This window comes from Mytilus trossulus, chromosome 3 (assembly GCF_036588685.1).
Source record: "Mytilus trossulus isolate FHL-02 chromosome 3, PNRI_Mtr1.1.1.hap1, whole genome shotgun sequence".
Classification (NCBI taxonomy): Eukaryota; Metazoa; Mollusca; class Bivalvia; order Mytilida; family Mytilidae; genus Mytilus; species Mytilus trossulus.
In genome coordinates this window covers 10317308-10340762 of record NC_086375.1, presented here as the reverse complement: position 1 = coordinate 10340762, position 23455 = coordinate 10317308, and the positions used below count along the sequence as shown (strand labels likewise).

At 32.1% G+C, this 23455-nt stretch overlaps 2 protein-coding genes across 2 annotated transcripts; one reads left to right on the top strand and one right to left on the bottom strand.

The window, feature by feature from the left end:
* Positions 1 to 7029: 7029 nt before the first annotated feature.
* Positions 7030 to 14928, bottom strand: LOC134710131 (peptidyl-prolyl cis-trans isomerase FKBP2-like). The gene is made up of 5 exons (XM_063570345.1): positions 14744 to 14928; positions 11901 to 12069; positions 10909 to 11021; positions 8202 to 8284; positions 7030 to 7677 (listed from the first exon to the last, which is right to left on the bottom strand). The coding sequence occupies exons 1-5, from the start codon at positions 14836 to 14838 to the stop codon at positions 7616 to 7618; spliced, it is 522 nt and encodes a 173-aa protein (XP_063426415.1). The 5' UTR covers positions 14839 to 14928; the 3' UTR covers positions 7030 to 7615.
* Positions 14929 to 14934: 6 nt separating this feature from the next.
* LOC134710132 (small nuclear ribonucleoprotein Sm D2) lies at positions 14935 to 21051 on the top strand. The gene is made up of 3 exons (XM_063570346.1): positions 14935 to 15046; positions 16416 to 16595; positions 20484 to 21051. Exons 1-3 carry the CDS (start codon positions 15042 to 15044, stop codon positions 20656 to 20658), a joined length of 360 nt encoding a protein of 119 aa, XP_063426416.1. The 5' UTR covers positions 14935 to 15041; the 3' UTR covers positions 20659 to 21051.
* The last annotated feature ends 2404 nt before the right edge of the window (positions 21052 to 23455 follow it).

The following is a 23455-nucleotide window of genomic DNA, read 5'->3' as shown; positions in this document are numbered from 1 at the left end:
TAAAAGTATCTTGCATTTATTAATAAATTTATTTTCTGATTCAAATACATGGATTGTACTAACTAGCAGCTCTCAAGGGGTGCTCCTTTTACAGAGGGATCTTCTTATAAACAATAGCATCAAGTATATATAGGTCATGTAGATATCATTTAATTATCAAAGTAATTAAATTACAAGATGTGCATCTCAATTCTTTTAAGATTATCTGCTCTTATTTCTTAGAGCTTTAGAAAAGAAAGCAATTCAAAGAATCCTCGAATTACTTCTATACATTAAAATATATATGCATAGGTAATCACATTTCATACCTGTTCAATAAAGACATTTAAGTTATGCATATACTTCATTCGATAGTATCACTTGTAAGAGCAATATATAAATGTTTTAATATTTTATTGTTCATGTAAAGGTATTGTAAAATATTTGTCAGAATGAAAATGCATACATTTTTACATGTGATTGAATTGTATCTGTGAATGTGATGCTTTGATATGAATGATCATTTACATAGTATTTTCCAACCACAGAGAAACTATGTAGTGTTACAATGTGTTTAAAAATAGCATTGAAATGATTGACAGATGTTCAATCCATCTCTAAGTCACATGACTTAATATTGAACATCTATTAATCAACTGCATACTAAAATTCAAAATATCTTACTTAAAGAACAATGTAGTACATTTAATCATATAAAAATCAACTTTCAAGGTATTTTTGAACTTGGTGTATATTAAAACAGCAGCTGGAATCCTGTGTGTGTACTCCTGTAAATGATTTTGTGTTGAAGTATTTTATGCTTAATTTAAGAAGCATTTTCTTTATATTGGGAAAAAAAAAGCTTAAGGTATATATAAAGTTGTTTTCCAAATATTTTGAACACTATTTACCTGTATTAAGCTGTTACTAATCCAAGCCAAAGTTTTAACAAACCCTTTTTATAAGTTGTTCTTTGAATTCTCTGTAGTTAGAAAAAACAATATCATTTTGTCATTTCATCAGTATGTTGAAAATCGGGTATAGTAGATTAGATATTTTTATTTTGTATGTGTGCTACTCATTTATTTAAATAGAATGTAGTTAAGAAAATACAAGGAGCAGGGGAAAAAAATTGCTATTGAAGAAATGTGCAGGGTTCTATTTGCACAGTTTCAGTTTCAATATAGTGCTAGGTTAAAACTTGTTACATATCAAATTATACACTGACCGCATGTTTGGTAATATTTTCAGAAGAAATTTATTTTTCAAAGTTAAATATTCATTTATAATAAACTGGTTATCAGAGTCTCAAACAACATTTGGCAATTTAATGGTAGGTGATTGTATTTGAACATAAGTGCTTACTATGATTTAAAATAACAAACAGTTTTATGCAAAGACAAAAATTGTCTCCTGATCCAATATAAATTTATTTCTTAAACCGCCTATGTCTTTTGCATATTTTTTTTCTTATATTTTGAGTTTGGAGTAGAAAAAGCTGTAGAAGAATATAACAGCACCCATTTGTTGAGTTTGTGATATTTTATACAAAAGAGTACTAACATATCTATATATATTTATTTGTCATTTTTCGCATGTTTGATTGAGTTTTTATTTTAGTTTTTGCATGTTTATGTTTCCATTTGTATAGAACGTACCGAATACCAGTATCATAGAATTATAACATGTAATACCATATACCTCTGATGTTAACATTGCACATGATCTGTCACATGACCTGTCACATGGTTTTCATAAAATGTCAGCTGATACAATTTTCAGGTTAATCCATGATTTTTTGCAATTGCTTAATCCTTCTTTTTTGGCTCTGATGCTCCCAAATACATTGTGTTTTTGGCTTCCAGAAATGTGCAGCTTTAAAAAAGACATCTGACATTAAAATTGAGAGTAAAAGACTTAAGATTAGTTTTATATTTTGGATTTTTTGTGAAGATTCGCAGGTCTTCAGTGTACCTGAAAAAAGTTGATTCAGAAACACATATTGTGTACCTTGAAACAAAAATATTTTGTTTATTTAACTTTGATTTTCATATGGCATTTTTTTTTCATTTTATATATTGTAGAAGCAAAATGAAGCAATAAACAGTGAAAAAAATTACTGGTTATAAAATACTGTAAAAAGTCCACAGTGTTTGGTTTTAAGTAGAAAAGAAGTAAAGACTTTTCAATAATTTGATATTTATGTATAAAGAGTTTTCTATTATTCTATAATATATAACAATGTTTATATATGATATACATATATATTAATGATTAAGAAAAAGAGACCAACAAATAGCCTATTTTTTCTCATCATCTATTTTGACACATTTCATGATGTCTGGCAAATGATTTGTTGATTTATATAAGAATTATAAATGTCTGTTGTCAAATGTTTTATAATCATACAGATCATTAAATTAACCTTGCGTATTTCATATTTTCTCATCAGATGTATAAGCATGCCTTTTAATCATATTTTTTTCATATCATATTTATCATTCTTGTAATTGTGATATTGTTACAACATAAACCACATGTGTTAACTAATTTTCTTGCAACTGGCCAACAGATGTTTTTTTTTTCAAATTTCAGGCCTTGAAAGCAAAATTGATCTCGATAAATATATGGTATGTTAAAAAATGCATGAATTTGCTGCAGCTATCAAAACAGGGAAGCCATCTATACAGGCAAATTAATAATTTCTCTGACACTTTCACTGAACAAAATCACCCATCCCAGGGGCGGATCCAGTTATTTTTAAAAGGGGAGGTGTTCCAACTATATATCCCTATTCAAATGCATTGATCATCCAAAAAAGTGGGGGATTCCAACCCCTGGAACACCAACCACCCCTCATCCCCATTTTGGATCCACCATGGCATGCATGGCTGAGTTTCAATGTGCTTTCTCTGTGTTTACAAAACATCTCTTGATAAAATAGAAACTCAATTGAGTCTTCAGTTGCATGAAAGTTGGTTATGATATAATGTTTATGGTGTAAAATTGACCACATCTACTTACTTTTCAATGAGCCGGTTTCAGTCTTATGTTTTTCATTTAGTATAGAACATAGGAGTTCGTTTGAAATAATTTAAGTACAAAATGTATATGAAGGAGGTACCATTGAGAGATAAAAAAATATATATATACATGTATTTCTGATATTGTCAGCATTATTTTCAGTTATTCAGATCCATTTTATTGAAATATAAACTTTATTTTGAAGTTCAAACCTGCTGTTAGAGAGACCAAAAAATTTGATTAAATAGAAAAGAAAAAATAGAAACAGTAATTTAGTATTATAATTTCAAGAAATATTTTCTCTGAATATAATAGATAGGAGTCAAACATAATTCAGAAATGTGATTATCACTAATTTATGATTAAGAAGAAAAGATGTCTTTTAAAACATTTATGTACAATAATAAGACAGGAAAGTCTTAATGTACCTCCTTCATAGACCCAGTACAACACCTTTGATAGAATTTGACAGACTTTTACTTTGTACATGTTTCTGATTGCACTTTTCATTCATATAACAATAAAACCATTTTATACAATAAATGCTGTTATTGTTGATCCAGGCATTATAGGAATTGATAAGTGATTCAAATTTATAAATATAGCTTATGAATTTGGTAGCTCAAGTTTTTCAATTCAGACACTTTTAATTTAAGCCTTTAACCAGAAAGATAATTAATTAATTTAGTGTCTTTTATGCAGTTTCAATGTTAGCAGCAGTTTTAATATATAGTTGATTTCCTAAACTATAACACTGTTTATTATAAGGTTCCTCTATAACTACTGGTAGTTTGGCATAATTTACATTTTACACTATAGTGACTGGTAAAGACAATTTCTCTGTAACTCATAGTAGTATGATAGTTACAATATTAGTCAACTCAACTATAACATCACTCTGTACTTATGCACCAATCATTAGAAGCATATAAACCTAGCAAAGTGAAAATACACAATATTAAATTCTTAGTTATTATGTTTATAAACTGTAAACAAGTACAGAATAATAGCTAGTAATAGCTTTGCTTTTGTTGCAACAATATATGTTAAAATGATTTATTAATCATACCACATATATAAAATATAAGATGTGGTATGATTGCCAATTTAGATAACTTTCCACTGGAGATGAAAAAGACTAAAAATGACAGAATGATGTGATCCTACAAACATTTCACTATCTAGTCGTCAACAATGAGGAAACCCTAACAAAAAGCCCATGGGATAACCAAATGTTATGGAATATGCTTATTCAAACCAACAAACCAAGTCAATTAAGATGTACCTCTAACTTTAAATACAGGATCTGAATTCCCATCTTGTGTGTCAGCAAACTAGTGATATTTAGTATGCACTACTCAACCACCATACATCTAGAAATGACTTTTTGTGTTGTTAGGTTGCTGTCTGGTTGACACAACCTACTGTTAACAGTTAATTCAAACATCCCTTCCATTTTAAAGGCTAGCGTACAAGCTCCAAGGAAATGATCAATATAATATAGAACAATTGGAACAAAGAAAATGTGCATGAAATACAGCAGATACAAAAGCTGTAACATAATCCATAGATTGATTGATATGCTTTCAAGGTCCAGTGGCACATATTGTATGCATATATATCAGGACAGGTTCATTTGAAAGTGATATGAATATGAAGCCTGCTATGTACCTGACCAACATTCTAAGCTGGATTTTTTAAAACATGCTATTTAACCAGGTAAGCATTCCATCTCTGGGATACTATTTTGCATGCACCCAAACTAGTATCCTTGTCTGTATGTACGTATGCCCCAAAGTTGGTTTAGGTTCTCATATTTTAGTACGCCTCCACCAAATGTTATGAAACTTATACACAATGCTTATTTCCACAAAACACAGACTGGTGCATATAGAGACCCATTGGTGATCTTTGGCTGTGCTCTGCTTTTTATACGACAGCAAATTTTGAAAAAAATTTCGTCGTATATTGCTATCACGTTGGCGTCGTCGTCGTCGTCCGAATACTTTTAGTTTTCGCACTCTAACTTTAGTAAAAGTGAATAGAAATCTATGAAATTTTAACACAAGGTTTATGACCATAAAAGGAAGGCTGGTATTGATTTTGGGAGTTTTGGTCCCAATATTTTAGGAATCAGGGGCCAAAAAGGGCCCAAATAAGCATTTTCTTGGTTTTCGCACTATAACTTTAGTTTAAGTTAATAGAAATCTATGAAATTTTGACACAAGGTTTATGACCACAAAAGAAAGGTTGGGATTGATTTTGGGAGTTTTGGTTTCAACAGTTTAGGAATTAGGAGCCAAAAAAGGGCCCAAATAAGCATTATTCTTGGTTTTCGCACAATAACTTTAGTTAAAGTAAATAGAAATCAATGAAATTTAAACACAATGTTTATGACCACAAAAGGAAGCTTGGTATTGATTTTGGGAGTTTCGGTCCCAACAGTTTAGGAATTAGGGGCCAAAAAGGGACCCAAATAAGCATTTTTCTTGGTTTTCGCACCATAGTGTTAGTATAAGTAAATAGAAATCCATGAAATTTAAACACAAGGTTTATGACTATAAAAGGAAGGTTGGTATTGATTTTGGGAGTTTTGGTCCCAACAGTTAAGGAAAAAGGGGCCCAAAGGGTCCAAAATTAAACTTTGTTTGATTTCATCAAAATTGAATAATTGGGGTTCTTTAATATGCCAAATCTAACTGTGTATGTAGATTCTTAATTTTTGGTCCCGTTTTCAAATTGGTCTACATTAAGGTCCAAAGGGTCCAAAATTAAACTTAGTTTGATTTTAACAAAAATTGAAAACTTGGGGTTCTTTGATATGCTGAATCTAAAAATGTACTTAGATTTTTGATTATTGGCCCAATTTTCAAGTTGGCCCAAATCGAGGTCCAATATTAAACATTGTTTGATTTCATCAAAAATTGAATAATTGGGGTTCTTTGATATGCCAAATCTAACTGTGTATGTAGATTCTTAATTTTTGGTCCAGTTTTAAAATTGGTCTAAATTAAAGTGCAAAGGGTCCAAAATTAAACTAAGTTTGATTTTAACAAAAATCAAATTCTTGGGCCTCTTTGATATGCTGAATCTAAACATGTACTCAGATTTTTGATTATGGGCCCAGTTTTCAAGTTGGTCCAAATCAGGATCTAAAATTATTATATTAAGTATTGTGCAATAGCAAGTCTTTTCAATTGCACAGTATTGTGCAATGGCAAGAAATATCTAATTTCACAATATTGTGAAATAGCAATTTTTTTTTTAATTAAGAGTTATCTTTCTTTGTCCAGTAAAGTAAGCAAGAAATATCTGCAAGAATTTTTTTTAATTGGAGTTATCTTTCTTTGTCCAGAATCAACTTAAATCTTTGTTATATACAATATACAATGTATATTCACTTTTTACTACCAACTGATAAATTTAAATAATCTTTACCATTCAGTGATAACAAGCAGTTTTTTTACATCTTAATATTTTATGATGTATTTAAATGAGTAGTAATTGTTGCAAACTCCATTAGAATATTTTAATTGAAATTAGTTTTGGAACAAGGGAAAGGGGGATGTGATTAAAAAATTGGGTTCAATTTTTCTCATTTGAAATTTCATATTAAATAAAAAGAAAATTTCTTCAAACATTTTTTTGAGAGGATTAATATTCAACAGCATAGTGAATTGCTCTAAGAGAAAACAAAAAATTTAAGTTCATTTGAATACATTCATGCTGTGTCAGAAACCTATGCTGTGTCAACTATTTAATCACAATCCAAATTTAGAGCTGAATCCAGCTTGAATGTTGTGTCCATACTTGCCCCAACTGTTCAGGGTTCAATCTCTGCGGTCGTATAAAGCTACGCCCTGCGGAGCATCTGGTTGATTGTTGTCACTTAGACACATTCCCCCTTTCCATTCTCAATTTTATCTTGGAATCTTTTTATGTTGAATAAGTTGTTTATTTTGTAATGTTATTTTTCTTGGAAAAATACAATGCAAACATGTTATAAAAGAAATAGAGATGAAAACATCTGATTTATGTCTCTCTTTAATTGTATAAAATTCATTCATAAATGAAGGCAAATTTGTAAGTTCAATGACATGATGTATGAACACAAGCATACACTTGTAATAAAACAGATTATTCCTCATATGGATTTCTGCATCCACACTAAATAGGCCATTCCACACCGATTCTTATTTATTTTTTTAATGAACTCTCTAACTTTTGACTTTCATTTCCATACTAAAAATATGACCTTAAAAAATTTACAATTGTATACAAATTTTTATCAAAAGATTTACAAATAAAGCATTAATAGAAAATACATAAATATTTGGTATAAAGACCAATGAAACCATTCCACTGAACATAAAAGCCAATAACAATGAAACAAAACTTTTTCAACAATAATTTTTTAAGCTGAAATTGCCTTGATTATTCCTTTAACAAGTCGGGATACATTTATTGTGTTTTTTAAGATATCTATACTGCATTATAAAGCTTAAACATCAAGAAAACCAAGAGAAATTATAATTAATTGTTTAGCACTATACATCAATTTTCCCGCACATAATGAAAGAAAAAAAGAAACAACATTTGACTAGAAATATCACTACAGCTCATCTTGTCTCTTTATATCCAACAATTCTACCTCAAATATAAGTGTTGCACCACCTAAAATGACACAAAATAGCATACATTATATATAACTGATTTATGTATATCTACATGCAACAATAAAAATTAAGTTTGTAAAATATAATATTGCAAATTTTATAAAAGACAATAAATATAAAGACAGAAAATAGTTGTCTGAAATGTTGGTATGACACCTAAATTGTATTTATTTGTCCACATTTTCTATCTTTGAGCGATTGGTGTTCATCAGATGGAAAATAAAGTTATCATATAAAGGGGGGGGGGGGGGGGGCAATACCTTTTTGTGTTAACCTGTAATGGCCCTTTTCAAGGTGTTGTTAACTGTTATCTGAAATCAATTTAAGTTGTTAACTGTTTTCAACCCTGTTTGTTAAACTTTTATCATCATTTTTGCATTTTTTGTTAACTGTTTTTGCCAAAATTGAGGTGTTGTTAACCTGTTAACGGACCCCCTATATTGCCCCCTCTAAAAACATGATTGACTTATCAATTTTAATGTTTGTACTTTATGTGTTGTTTTCTCCACCTAATAAAATTACCTGGAATTTTTGGTGGAGCTCCTCTATCACCATATCCCATATCTGAAGGAATGACTAATTTCCTTTTTTCTCCAACACACATTCTAAAAAGAAGATGATAGTGAAAAATTGTATCTCTATCTTATTCATAATATTCCAAAAACCAGATACATGTCTATTCAACATTTGTTCAAGGGACACAACTCTTCATTTATCTTTCACATCTATAGTAAAGTATGTCAAGATGTAATTTGTTTGTACGAACTAAATTGATTGACAATTGCAAAATAAATATAATGTATAAAGAAAACTAGAGGCTCTAAAGAGCCTGTGTCGCTCACCTTGGTCTATGTGAATATTAAACAAAGGAAGCAGATTGAAAATTGACTACAAAGGTCAATAACTCCTACAGGGGTCAATTGACCATTTCGTTCATGTTGACTTATTTGTAGATCTTACTTTGCTGAACATTATTGCTGTTTACAGTTTACCTATATCTATAATAATATTCAATATAATAACCAAAAACAGCAAAATTTCCTTAAAATTACCAATTTAGGGGCCGCAACCCAAAAACAGGTTGTCCAATTCATCTGAAAATTTCAGGGCAGATAGATCTTCACCTGATTAACAATTTTACCCAATGTCAGATTTTCTCTAAATTATTTGGTTTTTGAGTTATAAGCCAAAAACTGCATTTTACCCTTATGTTCTATTTATAGCCATGGCGGTCATCTTGGTTAGTTGGCGGGGTCACCGGACACAATTTTTAAACTAGATACCCCAATGATGATTGTGGCCAAGTTTCAAATAATTTGGCCCAGCAGTTTCAGAGGAGAAGATTTTTCTAAAAGATAACTAAGATTTACGAAAAATGGTTAAAAATTGACTATAAAGGGCAATAACTCCTAAAGTGGTCAACTGATCATTTTGGTCATGTTGACTTATTTGTAGATCTTACTTTGCTGAACATTATTGCTTTTTACAGTTTATCTCTATCTGAAATAATATTCAAGATAATAACCAAAAACAACAAAATTTCCTTAAAATTACCAATTCAGGGGCAGCAACCTAACAACGGAATGTCAGATTCATCTGAAAATTTCAGGGCAGATAGATCTTAACCTGATTAACAATATTACCCCATGTCAGATTTGCTCTAAATGCTTTGGTTTTTGAGTTATAAGCCAAAAACTGCATTTTACCCCTATGTTCTATTTATAGCCATGGCGGCCATCTTGGTTAGTTGGCGGGGTCACCGGACACAATTTTTAAACTAGATACCCCAATGATGATTGTGGCCAAGTTTGGTTAAATTTGGCCCAGTAGTTTCAGAGGAGAAGATTTTTCTAAAAGATAACTAAGATTTACGAAAAATGGTTAAAAATTGACTATAAAAGGCAATAACTCCTAAAGTGGTCAACTGATCATTTTGGTCATGTTGACTTATTTGTAGATCTTACTTTGCTGAACATTATTGCTTTTTACAGTTTATCTCTATCTGAAATAATATTCAAGATAATAACCAAAAACAACAAAATTTCCTTAAAATTACCAATTCAGGGACAGCAACCTAACAACGGAATGTCAGATTCATCTGAAAATTTCAGGGCAGATAGATCTTAACCTGATTAACAATATTACCCCATGTCAGATTTGCTCTAAATGCTTTGGTTTTTGAGTTATAAGCCAAAAACTGCATTTTACCCCTATGTTCTATTTATAGCCATGGCGGCCATCTTGGTTAGTTGGCGGGGTCACCGGACACAATTTTTAAACTAGATACCCCAATGATGATTGTGGCCAAGTTTGGTTAAATTTGGCCCAGTAGTTTCAGAGGAGAAGATTTTTGTAAAAGTTAACGCAGGACGACGACGGACGACGACGACGACGACGGACGACGACAGACGCCGGACGCAAAGTGATGAGAAAAGCTCACTTGGCCCTTCGGGCCAGGTGAGCTAAAAAAGCATAGAAATCAAACATTAACTAATTCATTATTGATATACAGATATAAGCATCAGTAGCAAATTTTCAAAGCTGATATTTTTCTTAATATTTATGACAGACTTTTCACTTTATTTTTTTCTTATTTAATACACTGACACAACAAATTATCTTTTAATTCCAACATTTATTAAAAAAAAAATACCAAGCTTTACAGTAAATCTTTATACATGTATAACCTTATCCCAATACATACAACAACCCCATACTGTACAACTAATGCCTGTAAAACTTTAATGATAGCCTTTCCTGATATTAAAATCCTTTAACAACTTACCCCAGTAAACCTTGAATGATCCCAACCTTTAACAACTTACCCCAATAAACCTTGATCCCACCCTTTAACAACTTACCCCAGTAAACCTTGATCCCACCCTTTAACAACTTACCCCAGTAAACCTTGATCCCACCCTTTAACAACTTACCCCAGTAAACCTTGAATGATCCCAACCTTTAACAACTTACCCCAATAAACCTTGATCCCACCCTTTAACAACTTACCCCAGTAAACCTTGATCCCATCCTTTAACAACTTACCCCAGTAAACCTTGAATGATCCCAACCTTTAACAACTTACCCCAATAAACCTTGATCCCACCCTTTAACAACTTACCCCAGTAAACCTTGATCCCACCCTTTAACAACTTACCCCAGTAAACCTTGATCCCACCCTTTAACAACTTACCCCAGTAAACCTTGATCCCATCCTTTAACAACTTACCCCAGTAAACCTTGATCCCATCCTTTGATAACTTGTCCAGCTCCTAATGTAAATACAAATGGTTCTTTCCTTGGTATACTGCTGTCAAATTCTGTACCATCTTCTAATTTACCCTGAAATTTATTAAAACATTTTCTAATTCTATGCATAACGTGATAACACATGGATGAACAGCTAACTAATAGAACCACAAAAAAAGCGAAATATACAGAGCAATTATGAAACAAATAAAACTTTTGGTAAAAGAATAATTTTTAATGCATCAAGTGCTCTTATACTGGAATGATATTAGTTTAATATTATAACACACTGTACTTTAAAAAAAGAAATTTAAAAAAAAATCTTATTAAAGATTTTATCCTGCCAACATAGTGACATACATATTTTTAGTAATTATTTTAATCTATTTTTGGAATGTAGTTTTCTTTCTTGTTAATTTTTCTTAAATTTGTGTTCAAATCTCAACTGATTTTTATACATTCAACACTGACAAATATGGTTTTTTTTTAAGTGTATAATGTCAGACATTGTATACACGTATACATGGATAATCTGGATTGATACATCCCATAAACAGGAAAAATAGGAAGCTGTTCAACATGTTTATTTTGTTTTAAAATGCCTTCAATTACTCAATGTGAGCAAACCCTATATGTGTAGAGTTTCTCCTTACATGTATGATCATAATAAAGAAATTGTTTATTTTTCGAAAAAGATAAGGATTTTCTTATCCCATGCAAAGATTACCTTAGCTGTATTTGGCACCATTTTTGAAGTTTGGGTCCTCATAGCTCTTCGGCTTTTTGCTTGTTTGGCTTTATAACTATTTTGATCTGAGCGTCAGCGATGAGTCTTAAGTTATGTAGACCGCGTAGTAAATTATATGGTACCTTTGATAACTATTAATTATACAGTATATAAAACATGTTCATGACGTATGTATTGGTAATACTTTTTGTTTTTTTAGATGTACATGTGTATTATACACTTACAGTATAATGCATGTGTAGTGTATCTCCCTTTCTAGATTTGACTGTACAGTTGTCTACCCTCTTCTTCACACCAATCTGTAATTTCTTCTTTTTTTCTTCCTCTCCAGCCCAAGCTTGTACAACCATACACAGCACCAACAGACCATTTACAACCCAGCTTATCCTCATTCTGAAACAACATACATTTGTAATTTATAATTCTTAATGACAACCGCTCAATCATGACAGAACATTTATCATGTTTATAGGTTTGATTTACTACATATGTAATTGGCCGTTTCAGAATCTAAAGCCTTAAAAGGACTATGGGTAATTTCATTGTTCGTACCCCAAAAACTAAAAGAACGTCACTACATTGGTCGAATTTCCATTGTTATGGACGTTTTCATCCAATCACGACGTTTCAGTGTATATTTTTGAAAATATTACCCAGAATGCATTAGATTCTGAAATGGCGAATTCAGTGATAATAGGTGGTTATATGCTTTGTTTTATACAACTAATTTAAGCACTATTGGTAATTTCATGATGGCCAGTTTATATAAGTGGGAGTATCCAGAGTGCCCTGAGAAAACAATAGAAATTTGATAGAATAACTGGTCAATAGGCAACTTTCAAGTTTGATGCATTTCCTTCAAAAACTCTGGTTTTATTGAACATCTTTTGTGTGTTAAGGGGCATCGTCACTCCCGTTCCAATGTTGAGCAAGTGTTTGGAAAACTATAATACCTTTTTCATGTTTTTTCACAAATTATTTGGTAAATCAAATTCTCATAATTGACAATCTGCACTGCTGTCATGCGGGAGTTGTGATGAAGTATGTACAAAACAAATATTATTTCTAGTTTATCCTGCACAATGGCAATCACTAAGACACTTGATGAATGTAAATAGTGCAGGGATACAACCAATCCCCTCTACCTGGTAAATGAAGTCATAAAGGAGGACATAGTTTTTTTCGGAAACAGAAAGTGGTCTATAAAAATTGAAGTACAAAGAACCTGTCATGTTCTTAATCTCAAAAAATTACTGCTCACATACTAGTGATGCAGTAGATTGAGACCCCAATTGAAGTTTGAAGATGGTTGATTGTGTTCAATTTTTTCTCATTTATCTTGACTAGCCATGCTAGCTGTAGAGTTTATCAACTTTATTTTGTGCTCAACACACATTGTACTGTATGTACAAACATTTGTTTATGGAATACGTAATTATCATCAAAAACAGTATGTTGTACTCTAGATTTCTTTTGGTGTTCATCATATTTAATCACAGTGGCAGATCCAGAACTTTTTATATTAAGGGATGGCCCGTTGACTGACTTACATTGTAAGGGGGTCTCCCCAGTCATGCTTTAGTGATTCCCTATATAATCAACCAAATTTTTCATATTCAATGAAACAAGAAACAGGTGGGGGATTGGGGGATTAGGAAAAAATAACATTCTGTCACTTTTTTTTCTTCTGTGTACAATTCAACATGACATTGTCCACTCTAATTACATACGGGTCATCAGCAGACAGAATTTGTTTGCACTTTTCCATTGTGTTGTTGAACAGATATTTTCTATTTGTCAAAATTTTATGTGAACCTTAAGCTTTTAAATGTCCAGTTACATTGTACATTGTATGGCAAACAAAAAAAGTGTATTGCTGCAGCATTTGGTTGGTCTGCATACATTTTTTACTACAACTGTAGTTCATGAAAAAACACTCTAAATTAGACTATTCATATAATTTCAATGTCCTGCAGCGTAGCCAGACTGAGGTAAAAAAATAAATGAGCAAATTAGTTTCACAAATAAAGGCCTATAAAATATTTTGACTTTGAGTTTGTGAAAGAATTTGTTTCTGTGATTGTAATCTGTCTGTATCTGTATCGTTACGTCGAAAGGTACCATTACTGGCTTTTACTCGACGGGAGAGAGAGCGCCTATTGACTGTTTTGGAGAGCTATTTTGAAGGTCTCAATTGACTTGGTGTACACTATGTCTTCCTCCAGTTGGTTCCAGTGAATCACAGTCTTGATTAAAAAAAAATAAAAAAATCGGGATAATTTCCCGAAATTTTTCATTTTTACTACATTTGTTGTACATGTAATAATGAACTCAAAATCGGACAGACATTAACTTTTTTTACAGATCTACTTCCTGTTCCAGTTTTCCCTGCATTTGCACAGAAATCTACTTCCTTTTCTGGTTTTGTTTGCACGAGACTTTTAATGCCGGGTCAGCCGGGATTATAATAGCGATAAGGTGTATTCACAGCTTATGCCTGCCTCATATTAGTTTCATTGCCTATGAGTTGGTTTTTACTGAGTTATTAACTATGTTTGTGCTCTCATAGTCCACAAACCGTGTCGGTTTGATTTTCCTTTTGGTTTTGCTTTTGACCAAAAATTCGTCAGGTTTGATGAGGGGGGTAGGACCTATATCGGGACTCCAGGTGTTTTTAAGCACGGGATTTCAGGATTGATTCTATTAGGATCTGGGAATTCTTTTTTATGAATGTCCGGACCTCTGGATAAAAAATTTCGTATTTTTAAGCCTAGGATTTTATGATTTTGTGTTTTTAAACCTGGGATTTTGGGATCAGGAATACCAGTCTTTAGCTTGTTCTTCTGGACTGTAGTTTTTTAAGTTCCAGTACTCAGCATTTTGCATTTTGTAATAAAGTAAAAAATTATGTTTTCAATTTGAGACTGCAAGTGTAAACAAGCTCACTCAAAACTCTAACATTACAAACAACAGTGCCACTGCCACTTGAGCATTCTAACTCTTGCCATCATTTCCATCAATTGTGAATTTCACAAAAACACAAATCTTTAAAGGTAATTTAGCTTACTTGTCTTGTTTGTGCTGTGTGAATTTACTGACGTGTCGTATCTTTCTTCGTTCGCCGGTCAGTTGATCAGTGTTATGTTTGATCTTTCTTATCATGATAAATACTGTTATCAAGAAAACACAAAGATGATTTTAAGAATTATCCAAAATTATATCTGGTTTCTTTGGGGTATTTTAACCAGTACATGCAATCACATATCGGGAACCAGTACCGTTATACTATCAACTTCCGGTTAAAGCGGCGGCACAAGCCAAATATTTTGTAACTGCAAATAATCTATTTGCATCAATTCATCATCATGTCGTAAGCACAGTTTTATATTCTTAATAACTTAATCATGCATATTTGCTTATGTTTGTATCTCAATTTTCATTATTCTCGTCCATAATTACATGAATTTTGGTGTTGTATTGACCCCCACAAGTGTTTGTTTACAAATATTTTTTGCACGGTTCACTATTTTAAAGATCTTCATCCCTCATCATACTTCCTAACACCAATATGTTGAAGCATAAAAGTGGATAATATTGTCGAGAATTTAAGAAAGTTGTTATAGAAATCCAATAAATACCACCGAAATTTGGCGTTATAAACATACTAGTGAACAGAACTTGAGAAGGACCTTCCTTGTTTCACTTTCAGTTTATAAATGTATGAGATGTGTAAATGATTGCCAGTGGAACAACTATATACATAAGGACAAGTAACTAACTATGTAAATAACTTCTATTCACAGTTGACACATGATCAAATTTGGGATTCATGGTATCGGGTCTGTTTGCACCCAATAGGCAATATACTTTTCCACCCTACACGTTTGTGCCCAATTTATATATAGTTATAGGAATACACTGTTCTAAATTAGGGTAACCCATGTTTATAGAGTTCTTCAAATGTCCGGTGAGTGTTATGCATGCAAGAAAATAACAATACACTTACCAAAACTCATTACAAGTTATTAAACACAAAACCAATAAAAAAAATAGTGCTAACATAAAGAATGTGAAATTAAAAGGGGGCACACTGACATGTATTCCTGTGATGTACATGGCTTGAAAAGTCAATACTGGGAGCTCACTGTTAACATATTCGTCAAGAAATGTGATTGGTCTCAGATAATGCATCGATTATTTTATTATGTGTAATGCAATTTACATACTTTGTCAAGAAATTAGTGCTAAATATCCCCACTTTTTACATTTGTAACCCATTACAAATGGAACATGGTAAATTTACTCATTCTTTGCAACTGTTAGAAGTCTGTTACATGTTCAAATGGGTACAATTGTACATGATTTCAGATATTATAGTGGATACATTTTGTACTTGAAGAATACTATTTGTATGAACACATGCATTATTAATTCAAAACAAAGTAGTGAATTATGTATTTGCTATAATCGTCATAATAGTAACCATTGATCCTTTATTTATAGATTCTATATATTGATGCCCCCTCTGTAGCAAAGGGGCATTTAGTTTTAATACCCTTGTCTATTGACACTTCTCAAAGACGGTTTCCTTTCTCTAATTACATTAGCATGTTTAGTTTGCCTTAACCAAAAGCTTATACTTAAACTTATACACAAAGCTTATTACCACAAAACACAGATCAAATATTGTATGATCATGATTTTTTTATAGTTAATTGATGTTTTATTTTATTTTTCAGTGCATTATTACAAAAACCCAAAAGTGAGATGACTCCAGAAGAGTTGTCCAGTAGGGAACAAGAAGAGTTTAATACTGGTCCCCTGTCTGTCTTGACTCAGTCAGTAAAGAACAACACACAAGTCCTTATCAACTGCAGAAACAACAAGAAATTGTTGGCCAGAGTGAAAGCATTTGATAGGTGGGTGGGTTTATCAGCAAGACTGAACTTTGTATTCATATATCATGATGCATTTGTAAACTAATCAGAACCATCACAAACAATAAATGATATCTGACCATTTTTATAATTATATAAGCATAACTATAGATATGAATTAGTCATGTTATCTTTAACATCTTTAAATATCTCTCATGGATATTCTTTTTTTCAAAAAAAAAACAAATACTCTAAAGGAGCATTAAATTTTATGAAAATTTGTGTATATTTTTTAAACCAAAATGTCTAAGGGCAAGTTAAAAAAAACATGCAGAACCCAAATACGAATATCAATAAGCTTTAGAAGCGCATCATGTAACATCTGCCTTAATTTACATCTGAAACCAAATACCAATATCAGTAAGCTTTAGAAGTGCATCATGTAACATCTGCCTCAATTGACATCTGAACCCAAATACCAATATCAATAAGCTTTAGAAGCTCATCATGTAACATCTGCTTCAATTGACATCTGAACCCAAATACCAATATCAATAAGCTTTAGAAGCTCATCATGTAACATCTGCCTCAATTTACATCTGAACCCAAATACCAATATCAATAAGCTTTAGAAGCTCATCATGTAACATCTGCTTCAATTAACATCTGAACCCAAATACCAATATCAATAAGCTTTAGAAGCACATCATGTAACATCTGCCTCGATTTACATCTGAACCCAAATACCAATATCAATAAGCTTTAGAAGCTCATCATGTAACATCTGCTTCAATTTACATCTGAACCCAAATACCAATATCAATAAGCTTTAGAAGCGCATCATGTAACATCTGCCTCGATTTACATCTGAACCCAAATACCAATATCAATAAGCTTTAGAAGTGCATCATGTAACATCTGCTTCAATTAACATCTGAACCCAAATACCAATATCAATAAGCTTTAGAAGCTCATCATGTAACATCTGCTTCAATTTACATCTGAACCCAAATACCAATATCAATAAGCTTTAGAAGCTCATCATGTAACATCTGCCTCAATTTACATCTGAAACCAAATACCAATATCAATAAGCTTTAGAAGATCATCATGTAACATCTGCTTCAATTAACATCTGAACCCAAATACCAATATCAATAAGCTTTAGAAGCTCATCATGTAACATCTGCTTCAATTAACATCTGAACCCAAATACCAATATCAATAAGCTTTAGAAGCACATCATGTAACATCTGCCTTAATTTACATCTTAACCAAATACCAATATCAATAAGCTTTAGAAGTGCATCATGTAACATCCGCCTCAATTGACATCTGAACCCAAATACCAATATCAATAAGCTTTAGAAGCGCATCATGTAACATCTGCTTCAATTTACATCTGAACCCAAATACCAATATCAATAAGCTTTAGAAGTGCATCATGTAACATCTGCCTCAATTTACATCTGAACCCAAATACCAATATCAATAAGCTTTAGAAGTGCATCATGTAACATCTGCTTCAATTAACATCTGAACCCAAATACCAATATCAATAAGCTTTAAAAGCTCATCATGTAACATCTGCCTCGATTTACATCTGAACCCAAATACCAATATCAATAAGCTTTAGAAGCTCATCATGTAACATCTGCTTCAATTTACATCTGAACCCAAATACCAATATCAATAAGCTTTAGAAGTGCATCATGTAACATCTGCCTCAATTGACATCTGAACCCAAATACCAATATCAATAAGCTTTAGAAGCGCATCATGTAACATCTGCCTCAATTGACATCTGAACCCAAATACCAATATCAATAAGCTTTAGAAGCGCATCATGTAACATCTGCCTCAATTTACATCTGAACCCAAATACCAATATCAATAAGCTTTAGAAGCGCATCATGTAACATCTGCCTCAATTTACATCTTAACCAAATACCAATATCAATAAGCTTTAGAAGCACATCATGTAACATCTGCCTCAATTAACATCTGAACCCAAATACCAATATCAATAAGCTTTAGAAGCTCATCATGAAACATCTGCTTCAATTGACATCTTAACCCAAATACCAATATCAATAAGCTTTAGAAGCGCATCATGTAACATCTGCCTCAATTTACATCTTAACCAAATACCAATATCAATAAGCTTTAGAAGTGCATCATGTAACATCCGCCTCAATTGACATCTGAACCCAAATACCAATATCAATAAGCTTTAGAAGCGCATCATGTAACATCTGCTTCAATTTACATCTGAACCCAAATACCAATATCAATAAGCTTTAGAAGTGCATCATGTAACATCTGCCTCAATTTACATCTGAACCCAAATACCAATATCAATAAGCTTTAGAAGTGCATCATGTAACATCTGCTTGAATTAACATCTGAACCCAAATACCAATATCAATAAGCTTTAGAAGCTCATCATGTAACATCTGCCTCGATTTACATCTGAACCCAAATACCAATATCAATAAGCTTTAGAAGCTCATCATGTAACATCTGCTTCAATTTACATCTGAACCCAAATACCAATATCAATAAGCTTTAGAAGTGCATCATGTAACATCTGCCTCAATTTACATCTGAACCCAAATAACAATATCAATAAGCTTTAGAAGTGCATCATGTAACATCTGCTTCAATTAACATCTGAACCCAAATACCAATATCAATAAGCTTTAGAAGCTCATCATGTAACATCTGCCTCAATTTACATCTTAACCCAAATACCAATATCAATAAGCTTTAGAAGTGCATCATGTAACATCTGCCTCAATTGACATCTGAACCCAAATACCAATATCAATAAGCTTTAGAAGCTCATCATGTAACATCTGCCTCAATTTACATCTTAACCCAAATACCAATATCAATAAGCTTTAGAAGTGCATCATGTAACATCTGCCTCAATTTACATCTGAACCCAAATACCAATATCAATAAGCTTTAGAAGCTCATCATGTAACATCTGCTTCAATTAACATCTGAACCCAAATACCAATATCAATAAGCTTTAGAAGTGCATCATGTAACATCTGCCTCAATTTACATCTTAACCTTAAATACCAATATCAATAAGCTTTAGAAGCTCATCATGTAACATCTGCTTCAATTTACATCTGAACCCAAATACCAATATCAATAAGCTTTAGAAGTGCATCATGTAACATCTGCCTCAATTGACATCTGAACCCAAATACCAATATCAATAAGCTTTAGAAGCTCATCATGTAACATCTGCCTCAATTTACATCTTAACCCAAATACCAATATCAATAAGCTTTAGAAGCTCATCATGTAACATCTGCCTCAATTTACATCTGAAACCAAATACCAATATCAATAAGCTTTAGAAGCTCATCATGTAACATCTGCCTTAATTTACATCTGAACCCAAATACCAATATCAATAAGCTTTAGAAGCTCATCATGTAACATCTGCTTCAATTGAAATCTGAACCCAAATACTAATATCAATAAGCTTTAGAAGCGCATCATGTAACATCTGCCTTAATTTACATCTTAACCCAAATACCAATATCAATAAGCTTTGAAGCGCATCATCTAACATCTGAACCCAAATACCAATATCAATAAGCTTTAGAAGCACATCAGGCCATAATAAATAATAGGTTTGTTTGCTCAAACGTTACTTACCCAGAAAAAAGCTGCCTACTGAAATTCTTTTATTGTCCTGATTTGAAGAAGTTTTTTTTAATCAAATAGGCATGAAGACTAATAAACATCTGATACTTCAATTTCTTTTTTGAAAAAAAAAAGAAAATGCCTACCTACCTACCCACTGTCTCAACCTTTGGGTAGGGTTTGGGCAAACCAAAATATTTTTAAGTTTGGCCTCATGTAACATCTGCCTCAATTTACATCTGATGTCTATTATCATTTCAGACATTGCAATATGGTATTGGAAAATGTTAAGGAAATGTGGACAGAGACCCCTAAAACAGGAAAAGGAAAGAAGAAATCCAAGCCCGTGAACAAAGACAGATATATCTCAAAAATGTTCTTACGAGGAGATTCCGTTATCTTGGTTCTCAGGAATCCAATGGCTACCAGCAAATAAAAAAATATAGTGGTGTTCTATGTGAAATCAGAATATTTTGTATTGTAAAAACAGGATTGCAAAGATGCAGTATTGTGTATTTACTATGTTATCTGTCAGACTTGTTCTCTCTCGATAGGCTGGTAATTTCAAATTCAAATCGTGGAGTCTTAATTAAAAAGACTTAAATATCTTTTAACAAAACAACATCTTTGTTCAGAATAGTTTTGGTTTGTTGCATCAGATCTGAATAGAAATGACTTGTTCAATCATGATTTAGATACTCTGACACCAACAAAATGTCTAAAAGAAAGAATTTTTACATTCAGTCATCTTCATTCATTCATGGTCATTATTTTATATGTACATTAGCAAATGTTCATTTTATACCAATAAACATGTTGTCATGAGAAAGTTATTTATTTACATTTATAGTACATTGAAGTTGGGAATATGACACACAAAGGGACAACCTGATCAAAGAGTAGATGGGTCTTCAACACAGCCAGAAAAACCCACACCCAGTGTCTGGCTTCAGCTGGCTCCTTAACAAAATGTGTACTTGTTCAGTGCTAATGGATGTCATAATAAACTACAAGACTAACAAAGACCAGAGGCTCCTGGCTTGGGGCAGGGTTAAACATATTTTGTGAGATCTCCCCCTCCCCCTATATCACTAGCCAATGTATGAGAAACAAACAGCACTATGCATAGTAAAAACACCATGTAAAAAAAGACCTAGTTCGATGTCAGAATAGGTAACAAAAGAAACTAAGCAAAATTACAATAAGACATCATGTACATTGATTAACAAAGGACTACTGTAGAAGAATATTCATCATTGACTTAAATAACCCATCTTGCAAGTATACTGCAAGACATCATGATAATGAAGCATTTTGAATGAATTGGGCTTCTTTGTATTTGTAAACTTACAAAAATGTACAAGCCAACTAGGGATATAAAAAAATTGACATTATGCTTTGAAAATTAAATTATGGATTATATTCTAAAAGGCCATTCTGAAATTATGCCTTCTAAAAAAAATAGTAATTTAGATATTTTTCGAGATAATAACTTTTGAATAAGTAAAAAGAAATCAATAAAAAAATTTAACACAATGCATATAACCACAAAAGGAAGCTTGGGATTGGTTTTGGGGGTTATGGTCCCAAAAGTTTAGGAATAAGGGGGCCAAAAACAGCATTTATCTATTTACAGGACAAAAAGTTGTGTATTGGTATTTCAATTGATCTAAAATTTTACCGCAATGTTTAATAAGTATAAGGTTGGGATTTATTATAAGGGGTTATTGGGCAAACAGTGTAGGAATCAAGGACTAAAAGGGGCCAAAAAGAAGTATTTTTCTTGTAACAGACAACAACTTGTGTCTAAGTGTATAAATCCCTCTGAAATTAAACCACAAGTGTCCATACCAGGAAGGGGTGGTAAGTATTGACCTTTAGAGGTAATGGCTCTAAATGATTCAGATTTAGGGGTAAAAAAAGGGGGAAAACTAGGTATTTCTGGTCAATGGACAATTGCAACAATTTAAAAGCAGTGTAATGGGAGGTAATTTTAAAACATTTAACTATATATGTTGGGTATGTTTGGATTTACCTCCCTAATACTTCTTGTATATTATGTATAAAGAAATGTCAGATTTTGGACTAATTGCCAAAAAAAGGTGGGGATAGTTGTTTTCAATTTCTATATCTCAAATGAAAAGTTAAAAGAAGAAATCTTTAATTGCACAATATTGCACAATAAATTTGTAAGATCTTGACATTTTGTTTTGTGTCAGAAACTGGTATTATGTCAAATTTGATCACAATCCAAATTCAGAGCTGTATCAAACTTGAATGTTGTGTCCATATGATACTGGTTCCAACTGTTCAGGGTTCGACTTCTGTGGTCGTATAGAGCTGCGCTCTGTGGAGCACCTGGTTTTGTAAATGCTTTCAGACATTGGGCTGATTTTTGATATGTGACTGAGTTGACCATGATGTGTTACATATCTAGTTCAAGTTTCTTTCTGGTCTGCTGATTATTGAAGAAATTACTGGTTTCGATATTTATTAAAATAATTCTTGAAAAACACAGTAAAAAGACTTTTTATAAGCTTCAGGTTTGCCCTGATTTTTTTATATCCGAGGCTACCATGATGAGTTGCAGGTCAAGTTTGTGTTTCTTTCAACAATGCTGATGACTCTTCCTTGATAAGGGAAATTTTTCATCAAATGGTATTGGTCTTGAGAGTTGGATACTACTATCCATGCATTTTTGAGTCCACATGTTTTTGAAATTGCAGATTTACAGCTTTTTGAGACGGCTATTTGTGTGATTCTGACTTATCTAGTCACTTGAACAGAGTTGTGTATTCGATTCAATATTTGAGAATTGAGATGCACTAGATTACATGAAAGAATGTTTAAAGGTATGCAGAAAAGCTAAATACAATACACTGCCTTTGCGCTAGAGCAACTATATTGCATATTATATATTTATATGACTACAAATATTTTGTGGTCGTATATTGGTATCACACTGTCGCAGACATTTGGTTTCTAGACAATATCTTTAGTATAAGTAAATACAATGAAATAATAATTTATGAAATTCAAACACAAGATTTATATAAAAAACAAGGAAGGTTGTGATTGATTTTGGGGGTTATGGTCATATATATTATATATTGTATATTTAAATACCCATCTACTTTTGAAGCTAACTTCTTAAGCTTTTTATTCTAGAAGATGGAAAACCTGGATGCTTCATATTTTGTATATAAATCCCTTATTTACGAAGTTTCAATCTA

Bases quoted from the DNA above. Each gene is read 5' to 3' on its own strand.
- LOC134710131 (XM_063570345.1), bottom strand. From the start codon at position 14,838: ATGATAAGAAAGATCAAACATAACACTGATCAACTGACCGGCGAACGA. The intron at 12,070-14,743 runs GTAAGCTAAATT...ATGTTGTTTCAG, and splicing joins ACACAGCACAAACAAGACAA to AATGAGGATAAGCTGGGTTG. The intron at 7,678-8,201 runs GTAATTTTATTA...GTGTCATTTTAG, and splicing joins AGCTCCACCAAAAATTCCAG to GTGGTGCAACACTTATATTT.
- LOC134710132 (XM_063570346.1), top strand. The intron at 16,596-20,483 runs GTGGGTGGGTTT...TTATCATTTCAG, and splicing joins AGAGTGAAAGCATTTGATAG to ACATTGCAATATGGTATTGG.